The sequence below is a fragment of the Melanaphis sacchari genome, unplaced genomic scaffold (genome assembly GCF_002803265.2).
Source record: "Melanaphis sacchari strain LSU unplaced genomic scaffold, SCAv2.0 Contig47_pilon_pilon, whole genome shotgun sequence".
Classification (NCBI taxonomy): Eukaryota; Metazoa; Arthropoda; class Insecta; order Hemiptera; family Aphididae; genus Melanaphis; species Melanaphis sacchari.
The window spans coordinates 701,823-724,209 of record NW_020271320.1 but is presented as its reverse complement, the minus strand read 5'-3'; the positions used below and the strand labels follow the sequence as shown (position 1 = coordinate 724,209).

Below are 22,387 nucleotides of genomic sequence, written 5' to 3'. Positions count from 1 at the left end.
TGATTTAGTCATACACTATTTAGTCGTATATTCAAAAAACTTTGAAATTTTATCCAATTTATTGTCCAATATATTATTGGAAAAATAATAATAATATATTATCATTTAATATATTAGAAAAATAAAATTTTTTCAAATTTTTTATAGAAATTTTAATAGATTATAAGAATTTTAATAAAACTTTATGAAATCTTTTTCAGTATATTGTTTTAATGTCACAAAGAAAAAAAAACTATGATCTTTTTTCACGAATGTTTTACAGATAAGCCGAGTAGTAAATAATGGGAAATTTCTAATATTTTTATTTTTTAACCAATTTTCACAACTTATTTAATATGTATTATGTATATCATATCAATAGCTTCGTTAAGTCGTCTATGTTCGTTACTTTAAATATCAGTATTCAATCATTTTCAGTTTTCGCTCAAATCTCGAGATTTATACATGACATTATCATATACGTAATAACTAATTTTTTTTTTTTTTTTGTTTTATCGTGAAGTTGAAACAATATATTAATAAAAGTTATACAATTTTCTCTGGCTTTTCCACAAATTATTAATATATATAAACCAACATGATTTACCAGTTTTATAACAATAACCATGTTTTAACATTTTAACTAATAGAAAAATTTTTCAAAATTTTTTCTGGGTTTTTTGAATAAAATTGATATAACTAAATCAACATAATTCGTCAACTACATCAAAAATTTGATTTTTAACAGCTTGTATATACTGTTTAGTGTTTAAACTTTAAACTGATATTTTTGAGGGATAATTTACATAGAATATTTATTTTAAAATGCTTTAGTTTCTCGCTAAAGAATTTTTGTTATTTGAACTTTTTTACGCCGAGTAGGTATAACAAAACAATGAATTTTTTTAAAAATTAACAATTATTCATAAAATTACATCCAAAAACCTCTTAAAGGCATTTTAAAAATCTGAAAAAATTCAAAAAATTTCATTTTACAATTCTTTTCATAAAAATTCAGTTATGCATATAATCAGAAAAAAACACGTCATGTATTATATTATAATATACACAATGAATATTATAATTCGGATGTAATATAACATTATTCTGAATTATATAGTGTATAACTTAACAACTATGCTTGTTTTTTTCTACTCATAGATTATTTTTTATTATTTATAGATCAACTGTTGGTATTGCAAAAACAATCATTGGCCGACGATAAAACCACAGTCCCTAGGATACAATCAATCGATGAAGTAGAAAAATTGGCTGGAGCTTTGCGACGGATCGACACCGGCAAAACAGTGTTGGAGAATCCAAACGATTGTCTATCGTGTGTCCGGACCACAAACAGGTGTTTTCACGCCACTCACGCATACACCGGTGTGCCTTGTGCCGCATATAGTGAGTACAACGCTGCCACTTGCACGAGTGCGTTTTAAGCATAATACTAGTATTAATTTAATAACGTACAATCACGTACGATAAGATATGACAAGACTATTACACGGAAACACACGGAAGGGTAATTTCGAAGGTCGACCGTTTTATTGCATTACCGTTTAAAGGGCGAATTCATGTTATAATTTTTTAGCTATTCCATCGACCATCCACTCGAGACATATTTTAACACGACACATAAACACACAATAATGGCAGGTAAAAAACAATAATACATAATATATAGTTCCATGCAACGACATCATCCTATAATAAGTACCTGTGCGTGTATATTAGTTCACACAATAAAATAGTAAGACATATATTATGCGAGACTGCTAGTTAAATTTAAAAACTAAACAGATGAACAGATAACTTTACCAGATTTTGAGATTGTTAACATAACGTGTAGTTGGTGTGAATAAAACTTCTGTGTTTTTGTTTGTAGTTTTTGCAATGATAAATAAACTTTAAACAAAGGGTTTAAATGAATACTCGATATAGGGAAACTCGATTTTATTTTAATAATGTCCAGATGTTTTGTTACTGATATAAAACTTCATTCCCAAAATGTACAAGTTTTTTTATTATATATACCTACTATAAATTATAAATTTTAATTAGTAAGTTATATCGATTATTATTATTTCGCTACTCTACGACTGACTCGATGAAATTTTGAAATAATAAGGTATTTATCTCATATCTGGTATAAGATAAGAAGAGTTCGTTCGATAGTGCTAGTGAAATGGTTGGAAGCAGAAAAGGTAGTTGTGTAAGACATTGTAAAATTGGGTAACTTGCGCTACAGGGACTTTAAAACTAAAAAAAAAACATAGCTTCCTGGAAACATGATACTCATCTGGCAATTTCAAAATTTCGAAATCAAAGTATGTACTATAATATTATTCTATTATTATGGACTGTTCTTTTGATATAATCTATAAAAATCAATTTTCTATACATATTAATGTAAGTGGGAAATAAAATTATGATTTGAGTACCTAAACCTGAAAAATGTTATAATCGACAAATTAAAGATTTATAAAATAAGCTAAAAACATCAAAATATCCATTAAAAAATGTTTTAATATCTAAAAATAATTTATTAATGAATACAAGAAAAAAATGTACTGTTTACATAATTTTTTTTTAAATATATATACATATACATATTAGTATCTGTATCAATAGTATAATATATTTATAGTATGTTATATTTAAAATTTATAAAATACTAACAAAAAATCTGTAATTCCTACAACTTTCGGGCTTTAGTTAAAACTTATACCATACAAATATCTGATTTTAGAGATCATGTAATACTATAGTAAAACCGTATTTTCCAGTAAAGTTCTAAAACTTTTTTTTGCCTTGTAATCGTGTTTCACATAATTGAGATTATTTCTTTGTGGTATTGCAAAAACTCGGTAAAAGCTGAGATTTTTTCTAGAAAAATAAAAAAATAATATACATACATTTACTTTATTCCAAGCGGAGTATATTTTAAAGGAATATACAACTTAAAAAACTATCGTGAAGTTTTTTTATATATATTATTTAGTTTTTACATTACAAGTTATAATAATGCATTATATTAAATTGAACATTTAAAGGACAGAATAAGTTGATTATTTATTTATTATTTAATTAGTTAAATTAGAGTATAATATAATTTATATTTGCTGTTTAACATATTTTTATTTTTAATCGCTCTTGTGAAACAATCCTGAAACGTTGTTTAATGGAAATAATAAGAATACATAAAGAAATATGTAACCTTCTAAAAAATGTATTTTTATAACTTGTATACGTTAAATATGAAATAACTACATTAATCGTTTGAAATAAATTCTGTGCGTGTATTTTAGATACAACCCGTAAAATGGTATAACTTTATGACTTATATAAATGCTGAGTTAATTGTTTGACAACAATTTTTAGACAATAAAAAAAAAAAAAATCTGTTCTTTGAGTAAAAACTATGTCAATATACTTACCATTTTAGTTATTTTATCTACTGAACAAGATATTTCGGATTGGTTGGATATCAATGAGCTCTTTGGTATCTTGCTACAGCCTACAAGTTACAACCAAAGTCAAAAAATAACCGTTATCATAATATGCTCATCAATTATTATATTGATTGTTTTATTTTGAAATTTCAATTTGTATATACCTACTTATTTTCATATTTTATTAGGTTATTAAAAAATACGGATAATATTTTATTTATTTCAAAATTAAAACGGATTGGTAAATTATATACTTGATTCGTATAATAATTAAACAATTCTTGTTATATCATAATATTTAGGTATGCGGTTGATTATTTACAAGGCATAATGTTGGTAAGAAGGTCTCAACAATAAATTGTTAAAAAACAAGCCTTTAAAATCAATATATTCTGGGCCCTAAGCCCTTGCTATGTTTACCACCAGCATGTTCGCAAGAAACAGGATCTATAACGCATTATTTTTTCAAAAGTGGGGTGGCCTATAATTTAACATTGGCTCCCGACAACATTACATTGACCTACCCTCCATAATATGTATAGTTCGTTATTTGTCGCATTCATTACGTGACAATATAACACCATCAAGCCGTCGTTCGCATGTATTTCAGTACCGAAGTTCCGGTTGGACCATCACCAGATGCCGAAACCGCCGGCGAACGATGGCCGTCGCCACCGCTTCCTGCCAGACATTCGGACGGGCCAGGACACATCCGGCGGAACCACTACTCGATGCCTGCGCAACGTGGACCCGTCCAGGCCGATCACACTGCAGCTAGGTAACGGGCCCTGCGCACAAGCCATCGACTTGCCCACCGACAAGCTGGACAAGAACAAGCGGTACTTCGTTACGTTCACGATCAAGGGAGCTGCGGACGGCGCGAACAACAATCACCGTCCGCCGGCTCCAACCGCGTTCCGGGCCGACGGTCGCCGCGGCCAGGGCGTCGACTACAACCCACCGCTCGCCCACACTCACGCCAAAAGCTTTTAGCATTTTTTTTTTTTTTTATATATACTATCAAACTGCAATTGCAGCGGAAGTGGACTTACTCCGGACGTTCGCCGGTTCGAGTACATTTTAAACACGTCCAGACCTTCACCGCGGGTACAAATATAATGCGAACCGTAATGTTGTCGCCAAAAAGCGATTTAAAACTCGGCCCACCTATGCCGCTTTACTATCAATATTTGTCGAATCGGTCGAGTCGCCGCACCATTAGGTATATGCACAGACACTCTATTGATTTATAACTAAAATACTTGTATTATAGATTTTGACGCAAGTCCGTCGTTTTCGACTGTTCGCGCCGACATTACCGAAGAGCACACGTTAAAAGGAGACGTAATAATCGTTATGTTGTTTTTGTTTTACGCGCGGACAACACATCAAATTTGCGTTCTACAATTTCAATTTTATGTTGTTACATTTGATATTAGATGAAATTGACCAACAGGCTGGGGGAAAAGAATATTATCTCTACAGTGTTCTGTGGTTTATTTTTACAATATTTTTTTTTAATTTTTAAGCGAGTCGTGATGATTTTTTAATTTAAATTTTAAAAACTATTTTACGCGCTGCGCTTAAAAATCAAAATTTCCTGAGAAGCCAACGAGAGAACACAGATCGGTATTCCTACCTTAAAGTTTGATGAAAGGTCAAATTACTCTAATATTTAACTCAATAACACACAATTGGAACAACAAAATATAAGTTTTGGTTGAATGTTGTGTTAGTAAGACTAAAACAACACACGCGTGTACATCCTATTAAAGTGTATAATGTAGAGTGTCCGTGTATTAATTAAAATTATTAATTAAAATTATGGCTCGACCAATCCTACAAATATGCACAGTATAGAACATTCGTGAAAAATACGAATCTAGTTATCAAAACGAAATAAGTATTACTAGCAAACCATGCGCGGATCTAAAAATCAGAAATGATGTAGGCAGTGCTTGATTTGGAAAAAAAATAGAAGGGGGACTCATCAGATGTTTGATAAACGAGCGTTCCACACAAAATTAATCGTCACATTACCGTGGGGTCAAATAGAAGGGGTACGCTAAAAAAAAATTAAAAAAGAAGGGGGACTCCGCCCCCCCCCCAAATCAAGCACTGGATATAGGTAGTTAGGTACATATTTTTCAGAAAAAAACACTATTATAATTGGTTATTGTTTTACATGATAGACTATCGGTAAGTTTTGATAACAATATTAACAATTTGATTTGAACTTAATTTTTTTTTTTTATTTTAAGACGTGTAAACTACAATTTTAATTATATAAATATGTAAATACTTAATAATGTATAATATTTTTAAATAGGGAGGGGGGAGGGGCACTTTGATCCTCTCTGGATCCGCGCCAACATCAGACGCCTGTGCACATTTCGCGTAATACTGTTACTATATTATTACCTATGCACATAATATCGGAGGTTAAAAAAAAACTCGAACGGCCACTCGTCTGTGATATACGAAATCAAAATCAAAATATTATTACGTTAACTGCAATAATTACACACGCACAATAACTGTCCCACAAACATCGTAGATTAATATTATTCGTAGACCGCGCGGTCCTAGGGCTCAGCTCCGCTCAAATCGCGAGCGCGAAATGAGCCAGTCGTGACGGGTAGTATCGTTACGGACAACCGACGGAGTAGCACAAAATCCTTGTCATAATATCTCGCTTCTCGTGAGACTTGTATTTTGCGTCTCGATGTCGCTTTTCGAGGCGTTTTCATTAGGGAAAAAAATCGGATTCCGTCTCGTTCCTTCGGCGGATCATACTTAATACGAACTATTTAGATCGTCACCGCAACTGTGGAGTGACGATTACCTAACACATATTATATCTTTGTCGAAGGTTGTGATATAAACAGATAATTAATGGTCGGTTACCAATGTAAAACTATACATGAATAAATTATTAGAAATTTTATCGTTTTCTATTACCACTAACCTTTTTTCCAACCGGTTTAGATATATCTATACGTATATTAAACACGATCGTTTTATGAGACATTAAAATGTGTACAAATCATACTTAAACCGCGATTGCTGTATCGATATGGTTATTTTTCGATTAATTAATTTATGATATTTCGGAACATTTTGATCGTCAACATAAAATATTACATTGATTTAATAAAATAACACACATTTTTCACACAGATACTATTCCCGAGTCATATATAAACAATATACATCATACATATACATAGATATATTTACGAAAAAAAAAACATTTTTTTTTTTTTTGTTTTGAAACGTTTTGCGCGTCATATCGACTAGAAATTTAAAAGAAAAAAAAGTGTTTAATCTTTATGAAAATACCGACATTTGTACATATTATAATGTTTCGTTCTTTGAACCGCTAAGATTATAATGAGAAAATAGTTATAAAAAATGAAATAAAAGTTGTTATTATTTAATATATTTATTTTGTATAACTGTTATTATTTCTGTAGCAATTAATATTAAGAATATACTTATAACATAAAATAGAAATAATGTATAAACATTATATTTATAAATATATATATACCTATACCTACATGTACACATAAATCATGTTAAAAAAAGTTATTACTATCATATAATTTAGAAAAAAAAAAAGTTTAATACATACCTCTTTAATGAAAATATCATAATACATTAATAATTTTAATAAATATAAGTTACGTACTTTCTCGAGTTATTATTTTTATTATTATTGGTTTACATTCATAACAACGGTTATAATTAATTATGTCATGAACATTTTATTAAATACGTTCTATGCAAAAACACAACATTTAGTATAAACATTTAGTTTAACAATAGTAGATGGCTTCTTTTTTAATGACTATATTACACTCTGTTTTTATCGTTTTGTTATCTTCCGTTTTGATCGGTTTATTACCTTCCGTCTTGATCGCTTTATTATCCTCCGTTTTGATCGGTTTATTACCTTCCGTCTTGATCGCTTTATTATCTTCCGTTTTGATTGCTTTAATATTTTCTATTTCGATTTTTTTGTTCGTTTTATTATTTTCTTTTTTGAGCTCAACAGTTTTTAATATCGGCATTACTTCAGAAATAAATGATAGTTTCAACACGTACTCCTGTTTGTGGCTAACTAAAATAATACGTAATACTTCAAAAAATTAAAATGTAAAAAATAGGGAACACATTAAATATATATTTTTATGAAAAATATTTATCTAAATTGTGCTTAACATTAAACAGCACGTTAGGAATTTAATTTTTAACTAAGCCCCCATATAAATATCGAGATGACGTGTTTTCAATTATTAAACATTTCGCTGCGAGTCTCAGCACTCGCGCTCACAATACAGTCGAATTCGATAATATACATGCAGGTATAACATGATATTATATTTACTTAAATGAAACACATAAATCAGAGAAAAAGGTAGTGAGCTCTAAACTTCCTCAAGTTTTTAACCCCTCCAAATCCTTAAAAAAAAAAAAAAAAAAATTAAATTATTTCTCTTTATAAATATTGTTCACAATGTCCAGAGAAAATTACTTATTGTATAGAACGTGTTCTCAGAAAAAGTAGTTAATATTTTAATTTAATTTAATTAAGAAAATATTTCATTTTTCATAAACTTCCCATGTGAACAGCAACCGTGCCTGACATTATATTAAAAATAAATTATAAAAAAAAAAATACAAAGAGATCATAAAGAAGAAATAAATAAATAAAAATATGTGTAATGGATTAGTTCTGTAGGGTAGTGCATGAAAAATGCATGCGGTAAACCGTAAATGTATCGAGTCTTCTAAAAAATTGAATAAAAAGTACTAATACAAACCCTTATGTGATTAATCTAGTAATCCGACACAACGAAAAATGCGAAATGAATGTATATTTTTTATTGGTAAAAAACAGAAATCTATAGCTGTTTTTGACAACAAATCTTACTTAAGAATGAATAAATGAAAGACAACTAGTAAGTTTAAACATACATCAGTGATGAGTGAAACATTAAGACGGCGGTGAGCGAAAAACAAACGTTTTAATAAAGTATTCGAATCATATAATAACCCCAAAGACGACTATAAATTATTCACACTTTACATTCGATTTTTAGTACAGATAAATTTATTTTAGATTATCATATGTAATATTTAAAGCTATATCGTATTAAGATGTACTTATAAACCAGGATTGATCAGTCGAACTTATCTACGAATGTTTGCATCTACAATTTCATGAATCGTTATAATTATACCTAAAGATGATATGGTTATTCATTAGAGCATAGAATACGGTAAGACATAAATCAATACCATTGGAAACCACTGGACATTTTGAGTTTATTTTAAAAACGCATATCAAAACGGTTTGTTGGTTAAGCTAGTGAATCACTTCAAAGTCGTGAATTACTTATTAGACTACTGTATACCTCATAACTATTTACAGTAGTTTCTGAAAAGAAAAAAATTCAGATGACCCAGAGCAAAACCATAATGTATAAAATATGTGTATTGTGTATAAAGTTATATATTATCATGTTATCGAAAAAACAGATTTTTAGATCATAGTAAGTTTCAAATCAACGTCGATTTTACATTTTTTAATTTTAAAAATATCAAAAATTAAGATTATTTTTATTTTACATAACATTTTAGTCGTAGTACAATTATGCTTAGTTTAGATTTTTTTTAAATGATATTAGTGACATCGCAGTTGTAATACTAAAAACCGATGAAAAATTGTCAAAGATGAACCCTATCAATTACACACAAACAACAACAATGCTAACAAAAGATAAGTAAATATTTGTGTGCTGTAAAAAAACTGCATATTTTGCTATTTTTAAAACATTTAATATGACTTATTTTCATTTGTTTATAGTCTACAGATTCTACTTATCGTACACACAAGTATGAGATGTTAAACCCTCATTTTCTAAATTGAAATATAATTTCAATAGAGACAAAACGTGTTAACCCAAAATAAAATGAATACATTTTTATTAATGAACATTGAAAAAGACACATTGTTTTATATTAAAAACAAAGAAATTCTATTTATAGTTATGAAAAAAAATGATATTAACTTATTTTTAATAAATAAATTACTAAAAAATAAGTATTTTATTTCAATATTTTTAAGTATAATTCATGATTATTATGTATATGTTATTAGTGTTATTACTTTTTAAAAATTATAAGAATATTGACAATACATTTTTTTTTTATAACGACTTTATGTTTCAAGATTATCTACATAAATATACCTATTCAATTATACAACACGGCATTGCCTATTTAGGCGTTTATATTCTCTAAATTAATTTTTAAGAAATTTTAAGACAGGTAATATCATAAATGTTAAAAAAAAACAACTACTATAAATATTATATTATACATTTAACATATCATACCAAATGAAATTTAAAGTACAACTGTAGAGAATTGTTTAAAATTTTCAGCGCGAATTGGAAGATCAAACATTAGCTCTTATTAATATACGTAATAAATAAATTTACGATTTTTCTAAAATGTAAGCACGATGTATTAATAAATAAAAAATATTTTAATTTAATTTTATAATAATATTAAAATCAAACGCTTAGCTACAATTTATTCAATTTGAACTTGACAAATTTATTTAATACGATTATTTACAAATAGTTTTTTTTTTTATGTAACCATTTATTTTCATTTAACAAAATATCACATAATAAAAAATAATGTAACGTATACACGTACCTTTATTCCAAAAAATAGCATAATTAATTTCCATTACGACTTCAATAGCTACACTTGGGGTAGAAAACCAAATTTCACCGCTGATCGTCGGACTTTTTTTAGTATCTATGAATAAAAAAAAAAATAAAACTATCTATTCGTATGAGCACCGACAATAGAAATACCTTTAGGAGTAGTCACTCTCATCTTGAAATCCTCTACTTTAATTGTTCGTGTTAATAGGGAAATGAGTTTCTCTTCATTCATACAGGGCGGAGCACCTTCAAACTGGAGCACCTATAAACAATCAATACATATTTATAAATTTTTTATTCAAAAATTGATGTTCAAAATTTAAAAAAATATATATTAAATTTAACAATTAATTTTCATGATTTTCAACTAAAAAAAGTAATAAAATATTTTCATTGCATGTGCATAGTAAAGATAGATACGTCATGAAGAATTACAATTTTAATTTTAAATCGTAGCAAAATGTGTTAACTTATATTAAATCACCAACATAGCACATAATTTATATATATTTTTTTTTTAACTCGAATACTGAAATTATTGATAGATACAAATACATGCGGAGTAAATTTGAATGAAACAAGTATATAAATACAATAAACAAAGAATTAAAGATTTTGACTAGAGCAATGAATGTAACGACTTTAAACTAATGTGTTTTTTATTTTTGTATTTATCGAAATTTTTTTTTGGGCAATAAAAATGCTTAAACTATCAACTTAGGGGATGACTTTTGATAGCAAATTAAATCTAGTTGGTAATTTAAAAGACCAGAAGTAAAATAATCGAAAAGACCGAGAAAAAATAAATAAAAACAGGAATTTTTATTAAAAACCGATATTTTAAAAAACTGATTTTATTTTTTGGTAAATCTCTAAAACGAATAACTTGAGATATTGCGATTTTCACAATACGTTTATATTAGCATTTTCACTACCTACATGATAAAACCTTCATTTTTCACTGGGTTAAAAAAACATTTAAGTTTAATAACAAGTTTCTCAACAATTATATATTTACTAATTAAAAAATATTGAAAATACATAATCCTAGAATTTTTTTATGAGTATTTCAAGTTTAAATTTTAACAAAATTAATCAAGATTGTGAAAATTTGCAATTGCTATGTATCTAGAAATTCATAAAAAAATTTTCTTTTACATCTAAAGTTTGAAAATGTTTTGTTAGATTCTTAATTTTCTGTTAATAATGAATAAAAAAAAAATCTGAAATCATATTAATTTCAAATTAAAGTTCAAAATTTAAACTTTTACGACATTGATCATTTACGTGTAATTAACTATTTATTCACAACCAATTTTTACTATTCATTAAGAGGATGTTAGCGCACTATTTGTTTTCTATCTCTGGTCCACGCGCAACATAGATAAAACACATTTACGCAGAATCATTTTTTCTATGTTTTTAAGTAATCTTAAAGTAAAATCACCCATTACAAAAAAGATAGATAATAATATTTTTGGGGGAATGACATATCAATTTCATATTTTATTGTTATTTGACTTTCAAAATAAACAAAATAATATTGTAAATTTAAACGATGTTTAAATTGTTTTGTGACCACATTTTGACAAATCGATATGTCATTCCCTCAAAAATATTATTATCTATCTTTCTTATAATGGTTGATTTTACTCTAAGGTTACTTAACATCATAGAAAAAAATGATTTTGCGTAAATGCGTTTTGTCTATGTTGCGTGTGGGCCAGAGAGAGAAAACGAATAGTGTGCTGACATCCTCTTAATTATAATTCGAAATGTAAACTATCATTTATATCATCTACGTAAACATGATAAATTTTTCGAAATATATTAACTTTTTTATAGACATCTTAATTATTTTAAGTATAGACGATATTAGATGTATTTAAACAAATAATAACGATTTTAGTTATTTTTTTGTAATTTAAAAATATTATTTGTAGGTAATTAAAACTTATAACATGTATTATTGTATTTTAAATAAATAATAACATTTTCAAAACATTTAGATTAATTTTAAATTATTAACTGTTCATACCACGAACTAGTTAATACCGTTATACGGCAAGTTGACATTGACTCAAAATAAGTTAACATCAACAATAATATATAATATAAACATACAAGTACTATTTTAATAATTAAATAAATGCGATGTTTCGGCAAAAATGTATTTAACCTACTGTAATACTACGACTAAAATAAATTACTTTAATAACAATATAATTAATAAAATATACGTTGACAGTCATCGTACAATCGTTTTACGTATGCAATGATTTATGATAGAATTAAAAATTAACACCTACATTACATTCATTGATTTATTCCTCAAGGACGGGGCATATAGGTACCTACTCGACACCTACTATACAACAAAGCGATTAGTTATTGATTACCTACATTCATCTTTTTTTAGATAAATGGTTACCTACGAGAAACATGTAATATCAAAATTCGTAAACTCTATAAGTAATTTTTTCAAATATTTTAAAAAATGTAAATTTTACCATTTTTAATTTACATAAATATAGTTTTTTTTTTTTCATTGTTAATCACTACATGAGGCCCGAACAGTATTCACATTGCTTAACCCAATAAATATAGTTTGGTGTAAAGCGTTTCACACTTCAAGTATACTACCTTTAATATAATCGAATAAAAATAGATCTAATATATTATTTTTTTTATAAATCTGATTTAAATATCTCAAGGCGCAGTAAATTATAATAAATGTTATGGACTCATAAAAACAGAAAAATACTCTAAGTAACTAATTAAATTAATATATTATATTCAACAGTTTGTTATAAAATATTCATTATTTTATACATACTCTAGATGGTGGACATAATACATGAGGTGTCATTTTTCGATCATAGATTACATATGATGGTGATCCATCGGGCAAAACGAATGGATCGATATTACGATTTTTTAACATCCGTTCACCTTTTAAATACCTAAAAACAATACAAATCGCTAAATTAAAATCTTAAACTATTAAACAACATTATGGTTAGTGACGTAGCCAGGATTTTTGTTTAGAGTAGAGAGATACCTATTTTTTTTTCATTGAGTCATTGGTAAGAGAGGATTAACTTTAAAAGAAAAGTCATAACAAAAGCAGCACTAGTAATCACTGATCAATGTTAAAATAAAATATACTTTACTGGAGTGATAAATTTAATCCGTGCGAAAGATAATGATGTTGAATTTGAGCAAACGCATTGATATCATTGCATTTACTGATTTGAACTTCGGCAGAATTTAATTCACGTGAATAATTAATCTAAAACAAATAGCAATCAATAACAATGTGATAACTTAAAATTAAAAAAATACCGTACTTTAGCCACCGTGGCATACATTGACAATAATTTGAAAATTCGATTACAATTGCTCTTAGTCGGGTCAAGGCCACGAACAGAAAGAACAGAAAATTCTTCGGAAACTGAAATAGCCAAAAGTCTGAAAAAAAATTGTTATCCTAATACATATGTACTCGCACTCATTTATATTAAACAGACGAACACTCAAACAACAAACACAGACATAATTTATAATCATAATAAAATTGATAACGCCCTTTATACCCCGCATTGCTCTACTTAACGCTTAACATACAGTTTGTATGCAATAAGATAAATTGAAGTTAATTTCTTTCATGAAGTCGAGAAAATAGTCAACTATCTCAGAGTTATAAATTTAAATTAGATATGTTTTAGCTACGATCTATAAGTCATACACGAACGGTGATCGAACAACACATATTTGTGTATACATACGTTTTACGGGTTTCACTGTTTGCGGTTAAAACGATCTTTTTTGTAGTACTTGTTCCTGAAAAAAAAAACAACATATACATACATTAAAAATTAGTTGATTATTACATTTATTTATACATTATACAGTAATATAGAAAACAGTGTAATCAGCAAAATAAAAAATCATCAAGACAATAAACGAATACGTCAATAGTGATTTATTTGCCAATAATATAATAATCACAATTTGTAAAACAGTTATACCTGGTACGGGAGATTTATTATCAGGATAAATGAAATTATAGTTTTCGACCAGTTCTGAAATATTAAATTGTAGGTATATTAGATTGATTTTAAAAATAAAACAGTTATTATTATTTTATAATACACCAAAATAATTAAATATCAATAGTCTGAAAATAAAATGTATAAATACTAAACATACTTATATATATATATGTTAGGTAGGTACCAGAAATATTGACAATACTTAGGCAATATCATATTTTCTTCTTCGTATAATTGTTATCATTGCTTAAGAGGACGCTTCATCGACATGTTATCGCCTCTGTCTAACAAACGTACGTTTAGTAAAAACCATTTCACACAAGCAAGAACTACTAGGGCTGTAGTTCAAGTTAAACAACCCAATTTTCACACTATAAAAATGAAAATATTAATTGTATAACGCCATTTTTGTCTTTTTTAAACTTTTTTATCGTTCTGATATCGAAAAATTAAAAACGATGTTGCACAGCTAGAATTTTTCTTTTAATAGTGTGAAAATTGGATTATTTAATTGGGCTACAGTCCTACTGATACTTGCCTATTTCTTACAAGAAATGATTTTTACTATGTTGTACATTTATAAGATGGAAATATCGCATACGAGTGAAGCGTCCCCTTATAGTCAACATTTCCGGTAAACATTCAAAAAGTAATTACAAAAGCAGTTCATTCGACACACTTTTATTGTTCTATACTTCTATAGGATATATGATTGAAAATAATCTGTCCGATAATATACAACTTATTTAAAATAAATTAAATAATAATAAATATATTTTATTTCTATTTCTAACTATTGAAACTTCACTTTATCTTTATAAAATAAAACTAACCCCAAGTTTTGTCGCGTTCTGCAATGTTTGGAATTTTTGTTCTTTGAGGTGAATCTAAAATACAAAAGAATTAGGATAAATTTTGTTTTCAAGATTAAATAATTAACACATGTTTCAATTTAAAAAACATCATTATATTATATTACAATACGTGCTCAAAATTTTTGAGAGGATGGTATATGAATTTATGATTGTTCACAGACTCCCAGAATAAAGAAAAAAAAATGTTATCTTGCATTTACCTATAAATACTAGTTAATTATAATTTATAATAATACTTTAAATACAGAAATATTGTAAAATCTAATTGTGTTTTATAAGGATTATTTAAAATAAGTACCTATACACAAATGTTATTATTAATATTTATTTTGTGTCAAACCAGGTAATTTCTAGCTATCTAAATAAAAGTATAACTAATTTCATTATTGATACAAGTTTCTTTCTGTTTTATTTTTTTCTGATTTTCAACTATCCTTTTGAAATAATAATTTATATTTTATTAATTTAGGTATCTAATTATTGCAACACTTTATTTATATTTTAGATTTTAATGGGCATATTTATTATTTTTTATTCAATTAAGTGTATTGTTTACAAACCTAATCTTTTCACTGATTTATTTAACTATTAAAAGTTTTTTATACAAAAAGATTAAATAAAAATAGATAATAATATATAAATTTAATTACCTTTTAAAACAGCAACAATAGGTTTTAATGTAGGTAAACCACCAACAAATTCTAAATGGCACACAAACAATAAAAGATAAATTAACCTAAACAGTATGACAGAGAATATTTAAAGACCAAATATTTCAATACATTGCTTAAGAATCTAAATCAAAGAATTACCATTACTAAATCTTTAAATATTAAATACCTACAACGAACAAAAATACAATATGTATCATTTAACAACATTAATACTTGTTTAAGTATAAAAATAAATAAATAATATGATGAAAATTATGCATTCAAGTACTAAACAGTAAGTATTAAAAATATTTTTATGTATCTTCATTATAATATTGTAAATAAACATACCTAATAAAGGTGACTTTGAATAATCCCAATTCAATTCATCATTTTTTATTACAGTTATACTGGAAAGCTAGAATAAACGTATGCAAATATTTATTAATCAAAGAACAAAACATATTTTATAGATAAAAAGCCAACTTAAACATGAAATAAAATTATTAAATTAACACAACAGCTACTAAATAAAATCAAATATAAATAATTATATTTTAAAATTTGTGTTTATTTGGTAGGTACACATATTATTTTCAATAACTATTATCACAATATATATCATACATTATATTTAGTGATTTGCATATTTGAATAAAAAAAGTGATCAATTTTTATTACATAGTTAATAACTAAATCTAAAATTTGTTCAATTAACAAATTAATAAAGTTATCATTAATAGAATTATTTATGGGTACATAAATAAAATAAGCATGCAATATTTGACCGTGTGAGATTGAATTGTTAATAATTATTATTTTATTTTTAATAATAAGATTAAAAGTAGATAATAATCTTAATTTGAATTTTAAATACATACTTTGGCATAATCAGCCTTCAATCTTATGTAATCTAAAGTAATATGATTAGATTCATCAAATACTTTTGTTGCAAATTCTTCCTTGCTAAATGTATGAACAGTTAAGAAAAAAATTTTAAATAAATACAATTATTTTAGCTTTATATAATTCAGTATTAGATATAATTATAAATAAAATACTAATGAATGAAAAGGATATTCAACAAATGCTCTGAGTTTCCTAATCTTTCTGTATATAACAATTCGCAGTATTTCTCCGTGAGTAATCAAAATTGAATACAATACATGCTAAAAATGGTTAAGATTAGTATACTGTTTCATTTATCAAACCATTCTTAGCTATTGTTGGCTCATTTTAAATAAATAATATACTATTAATAAACTATTTAGTATAAAATCTTAGAGATCATAAAATATGAGTTCAAAATTAAACTTGATATGTGATATGTTTATTTATGTCAACTTTCTTTCAATAATAAATAAACTATCATATTTTTTTTTTTTTTTACATTTTATACTTTATGTCTACTTTTAAAAATTAAAAATAAACCAAGATCGTTAAGAATTTTAACTATGTTTACTAATATGTTATACGAATATAACAGTATTTCTTAAACTATATTCAGCGGGACCCTGGGGTTCCACGTAGTTTAAGTAATTTTTTTAAAAATTTTCAAGAAAATTACTTTAAAATATCTAACTAAAGATAAGTAGCGGCTAGTATAGAAAAAAATGTTTGTACAACTTTCATCAATAAAGCCTAATATTAAGAATATTTGTAATAATAAAAAGCAATTTCACTTATATCATTAAAATTAAAATTTAATATAATTTAAGTAATTTAAGTATTTTTATATACATAAGGTATTATTTTTATTTTAACATATTTTTTGAATAAAAAAATACCTTTAACATATTGTTATTTTATGAAATAATTATAATTTTTATTGCAAATAATTCTAAAAAAAAATTATGGGTTCCACGATAAAAGTGAGCATCAAAAAGGGTTCTATGGATAAAAAAGTTTAAGAAACGCTGGTACATAATATCTATATATTTGTTGTTAAATAGTTTTATAACATGCTGTGTCTATTTATTATTCTACTTACTGTAGTGATTTTAACTGTACACTGAAGAATTTCAATATGTAACACACGGTTTGGACGACTAATGACACTAATAAAATTAAATTAAAAATTAGGTATACTAATGAATAATTTTTTAGTAAAAAAAAAAGATATACAGTAAAACAATGTAAATAGTGCTTAAATAAATAAAGTCGTTTAATATAAAACCATACTCCTTAAAATAAAACAAATGATAAGAAAATTAATTTTTTCTTAATTTAAAATAAAAATAACAATTTCAAGTTCAAATTTATATATATATATTTTTTTTACATACTTTGAAATTAATAGATGATAAATTAGTTTAAAAAATTCATTGCCTCTATTCAGTGAAATATATTTTTAAATGAATACAATATTTGTAAGTACCTATGTTATAAATCATAAATGTATTTTAAAAACAAAATTACATACCTTTTGTGTTTATAATTAACTAAAGCTTGATTTTGATTTTTATTGAATTTAAAACCATCATACATGTTCTACAAATTAAATAAATATTATTATAAAATAAGCTGTATTTACAGACTATAAAAATGTGTTGTAAAAATACTTTTTCTTAAATGTATTTAAATTACTATTTATTACTCAAATACTAAAAGAAACTATTTATGTGTCTTATTAAAAATTGACCTGATTATTAACAAAAAAAAGATATTTATAATAAATAGAATAAAATATTTAAAATGGTCATTAGTTTTCTTTTTTGTCATAAATAATTCCACCACGAATATATACTCATTCATAATTATTTAGTTTACATTTTGTTTTTGTAACTAAAATAAAATAAATGACATAAATAATTAAAAAATTAATATTTATAGCAGTGTTAATATTGCATACATTTTTTTTTTTTTTATTATTATTAAAATTTAAAATATAATAGATACTTAACAAGTATATCTATAGATAGAAATGGTTGGGCCTACTTTAAAATCTCAGAACCCCTTTTAGTTTTAATTTCTATTTATTTTCTAAATATATTATCAAGGTATAAAATGTATATGATATATAAATATTTAAATTTATCTGATAACTATTTAGAACTCTACTCCAAGGATCAACAACATTTATCAGTTGACAATAATTAATAAAAAAATAAGAATAATAATAGTTTTCAACAGAAAAGTACTCAATGTGCAAAACATAAAATATACAACGTGCAAAACATAAAATATAATTATTAATTAAAAACCTATATTTTTGTTATAACCATGTTACAAACATAATAATTAATAATATTAACCATATACATTATGGTTAAATGTAGTTTTAATATCATAAAATAATAACAACACCTATGTTACCTACCATGTAGGTTTTTTTAAATTTAAATTTAAAAATTAAAATACAGTAAAAAGTTAACAATTCAACACAGATAATTATTAACCAAAAAAAAAAATTAAGAGGCGTGTTTAAGCTTTAAGTTTAATTAAATTGTAGTAATTTAAATTTTGTGTAGTTTGACTTTTTTTTTTTATTACCTATATATAAATAAGAGGAAACAGCAAAATATTCAATCATCAAACAAATTTAACATATATCGTTTGCAAAAATTTAAAAAGTATTCTGATAATTTGTTAAAATTTATTTTTTTAAATTTTTAGCTTGTTGGAAATGCAAAAGGAGGAAGAGCATTAACTAGAATAACTAGAATAAATAATCTTACAAATATTAATTCCCGTATAGAAAAATTCTGATTAAGTGCTAGTTATTTACAATTTAAAACTGTAAAAAATATAATATCAAAACATTACAAATTGAATCTTAATATATAATTAAAATTAAAAGAGGAAGTACATAATTGATCTGCTGTACAGTAGGAATGTACAATGTCATTGAGTAGATCACTCTAAGAGATGTGGTAAATAAGAATTCAATAATAAATCATTACATAAGAAAAATGATTTTTAACAGAGATGATATGTCAACCTATTATAATATGACATATAAGTGTATATTTCTATCAATTATCTAAGGAATTTATTTTACTATTTATAGTAATATGATATCAACTATCAATAAGCAATAGCATACAGTTTATCTAAAAGTTTTGAAAATGGTATTGTATACATGATACATAATCATGTAAGTTATAAATCTCTAGAAATAATATTTTTAATTAGAATAAAATAATCAAAACTGTTATTCTTTACTTAAATATCTAATTTCATACAAATTTAAACTTTAAATATCTATAAAAAAGTATTGTACTTAAATATTTTTTAAATTTTCATAAAAATAAAAATAACTAGATACCTAACTATTTATTGAAATACTTATATTGATAAGTACATTAACATTATCGAACATTTTAACTCTCAAACTTGTATATAAAGAGCAGGTGAAAATGAACAATTAAAATATAATGTCCTTACCCCTGAGAAGAAACTATATCTATTAATATTTTACATTTTTACGTAGTTATTTGACAAACTATTATTTAATTTGAAAATAACAATAATTTTTTTTTTTTTTTTTTAGCTTCTATAGCCCATTTAGGGCCTTCACTGCTTCCACTATTTGATGCCATCTATTTCTATCCACACACTCTTCTAATTTTAATCAAACAATAATTTACCTTTTCATTATTTGAGTATTTACAATTAATACAAAGTATATATTATGTTCATCCACTGATGAAATTCAATTAATTAAATTATTTTTTATTTATAAAATAGTTTTAATCTGGCTAATTCTTAATATTGACAATGTTTATGTTCAAAATATTCTATTTTATTCTTAATTTTAATTCATTGAAGAGTAAATTGAGAATAAAAAGGTGCTACTCAGAAAGCAAAATATAAATGGAAAATTTAAAAAATAAAATTATAAATTTTGGAGCAATAGTGATGTATGTTTCATTTGTTATCATTTTTTTTTTCAGAAATGACGTATAAATATGCTTTAACTAAATGTTTACAGTAAATATATTAGTTTATAAGATAAAAATGAAGAAAAAAAAATATTAGTGTTAAAATGTATGTATAAGTCAACACTCATCAAATGATTATAATATTAGAATAATTTGACTTATTAAATTTAAAGATAAGCACATAAACACATCATAAAAATCACAAGTAGAGCTTTAGATTATGTTCATGACATAGATCACTTGGTATGCTAGAAATCTATTTTCCATTGATTAACTACAACAAATTGATAAAAAATAATATGTGGATCAAAAATATTAAATCTAAGGCTAAAACTCTTATTTAACTAACTTCCTATCATTCATAAATCATATTTATATACAAAAATTAATAAATATCTACATCGTACAATTGGCCTTATTTTCTTTTTTTATTGTTTATTATAACAGTGTATAACATTGTAGGTGTAAGTGGTATGACATTAATTATTATTAATATTTATATAACAATGAATTATACCTCAGTCTTTGATACAAGTTTTATCAATGAGGCTCAGTATTTTTTAAAAAGAAAACTACATTAATATAAATAAATATATATATATATATATATATATATATTACCCAAGTAGTCGTTTTTTGGATATTAGAAATCCAAAAATTCCAAGTGTTGTTTGCCATTTTACTATTCAATCAAACAATATTGCGGAAAATTCTAAAAGTAAAGATTAAAAAATAATATTAGTAAGTAGAAGAGATATTTTGTTAAAAATATTAAATGTCACATATTATTATTGAGTATTGTATTATTATTGAGCGTATTTAGTCATTAGTCATAAATTCATCACTAAATATTATAATTTACTCAAATTAAATATAATGCATGAATACCTCTAGTAATAGATTTTATAAATATCCAAGTACATTGTGAAGTTATCCAATTAATATAAAATAAACTTACCTACCAACAGTGAGTTGATGTTTAGGACACTTATAGGGTTCGTGAATGTTGAAATTACTAAATTGTAATACTTTCTTCTCTCGATCTGCAATTGATGATGGAACGATTTTACATTTAAAATGTCATTTAAGCCAGTATCATATGAGCAAAAATTCGAAAATGTCAAAGTGAACGAGACTCACTACAAATTATTAAACAATTATAACGTAGCGTGGGCGACTAAAACGTCTAAAACACACTACCTAGTCAGTAGTCACGCAAAATGCAGACGACATTAATTAACGGCCGTACGAATAATACAATTTTGATGGAAAACGTCTGTTAAATAGTTAAATTGTAACCATTAAGTTTATAGGTATGACTGTATGATATATTAGAAAAAGCTAAAAACTAATAAGATAAAAAGAACAATCACTAAAACAGTAAAACCCTAAATTGGCCGTTATTGTTTATCGGAAAAAACGAAGCATTACTTGTCAGACTATCGGAGGCCGACTCTATCGTCTACGAGTATGTAGTATTCGATTAGTCGTTATCTGACATCTGTTGTTGATTTCGGAGAGATAGTGTGAAACCACTCCGACAAGTCACAATAATTTACTTTTCTAAAAATAAATCGGTTGTCAGCACGGCAATATTTTCGAGGTAATAATTTGAGTGCAACGATACGTATTGATTCAATGTTGAGTGTTCTAGAATATGTTACGTGTTCGGTGTTATTAAAACAAAACGTATATACCTAATTTATTTATAATAATAAAATCTATAATATTATCC

At 25.5% G+C, this 22,387-nt stretch overlaps 2 protein-coding genes across 4 annotated transcripts in view; one reads left to right on the top strand and one right to left on the bottom strand.

The window, feature by feature from the left end:
- Positions 1-5,703, top strand: part of LOC112598364 — a 31,048-nt gene extending 25,345 nt beyond the window's left edge. The window contains exons 14-15 of the mRNA XM_025344793.1: positions 1,162-1,386; positions 4,048-5,703. Of these exons, the coding sequence (XP_025200578.1) occupies positions 1,162-1,386; positions 4,048-4,430 (608 nt within the window). The 3' untranslated portion in view covers positions 4,431-5,703. The remainder of the gene's footprint in view (positions 1-1,161; positions 1,387-4,047) is intronic.
- A 1,450-nt stretch (positions 5,704-7,153) lies between these two features.
- Positions 7,154-22,100, bottom strand: LOC112598335 (heterogeneous nuclear ribonucleoprotein L-like). Of its 3 annotated transcripts, none has more exons than XM_025344749.1 (18): positions 21,793-22,100; positions 21,611-21,695; positions 21,274-21,364; positions 18,192-18,259; positions 17,760-17,826; positions 16,850-16,938; positions 16,651-16,741; positions 16,121-16,187; positions 15,767-15,817; positions 15,075-15,128; positions 14,218-14,271; positions 13,975-14,029; positions 13,537-13,657; positions 13,360-13,478; positions 13,023-13,149; positions 10,337-10,448; positions 10,173-10,277; positions 7,154-7,563 (listed from the first exon to the last, which is right to left on the bottom strand). In XM_025344749.1, the coding sequence occupies exons 3-18, from the start codon at positions 21,328-21,330 to the stop codon at positions 7,259-7,261; spliced, it is 1,542 nt and encodes a 513-aa protein (XP_025200534.1). In that variant the 5' UTR covers positions 21,331-21,364; positions 21,611-21,695; positions 21,793-22,100; the 3' UTR covers positions 7,154-7,258. The 3 variants fall into 3 exon arrangements, with proteins under 3 accessions (XP_025200534.1, XP_025200536.1, XP_025200535.1); XM_025344751.1 differs by having other exon boundaries at positions 21,853-22,100; XM_025344750.1 differs by having other exon boundaries at positions 21,615-22,100.
- Between the last annotated feature and the right edge of the window lie 287 nt (positions 22,101-22,387).

Bases quoted from the DNA above. Each gene is read 5' to 3' on its own strand.
- LOC112598335 (XM_025344750.1), bottom strand. From the start codon at position 21,330: ATGGCAAACAACACTTGGAATTTTTGGATTTCTAATATCCAAAAAACG. The intron at 17,827-18,191 runs GTATGTAATTTT...TAATTTTATTAG, and splicing joins GTTAATTATAAACACAAAAG to TGTCATTAGTCGTCCAAACC. The intron at 15,818-16,120 runs GTATGTTTATTT...TGTGCCATTTAG, and splicing joins TTCAAAGTCACCTTTATTAG to AATTTGTTGGTGGTTTACCT.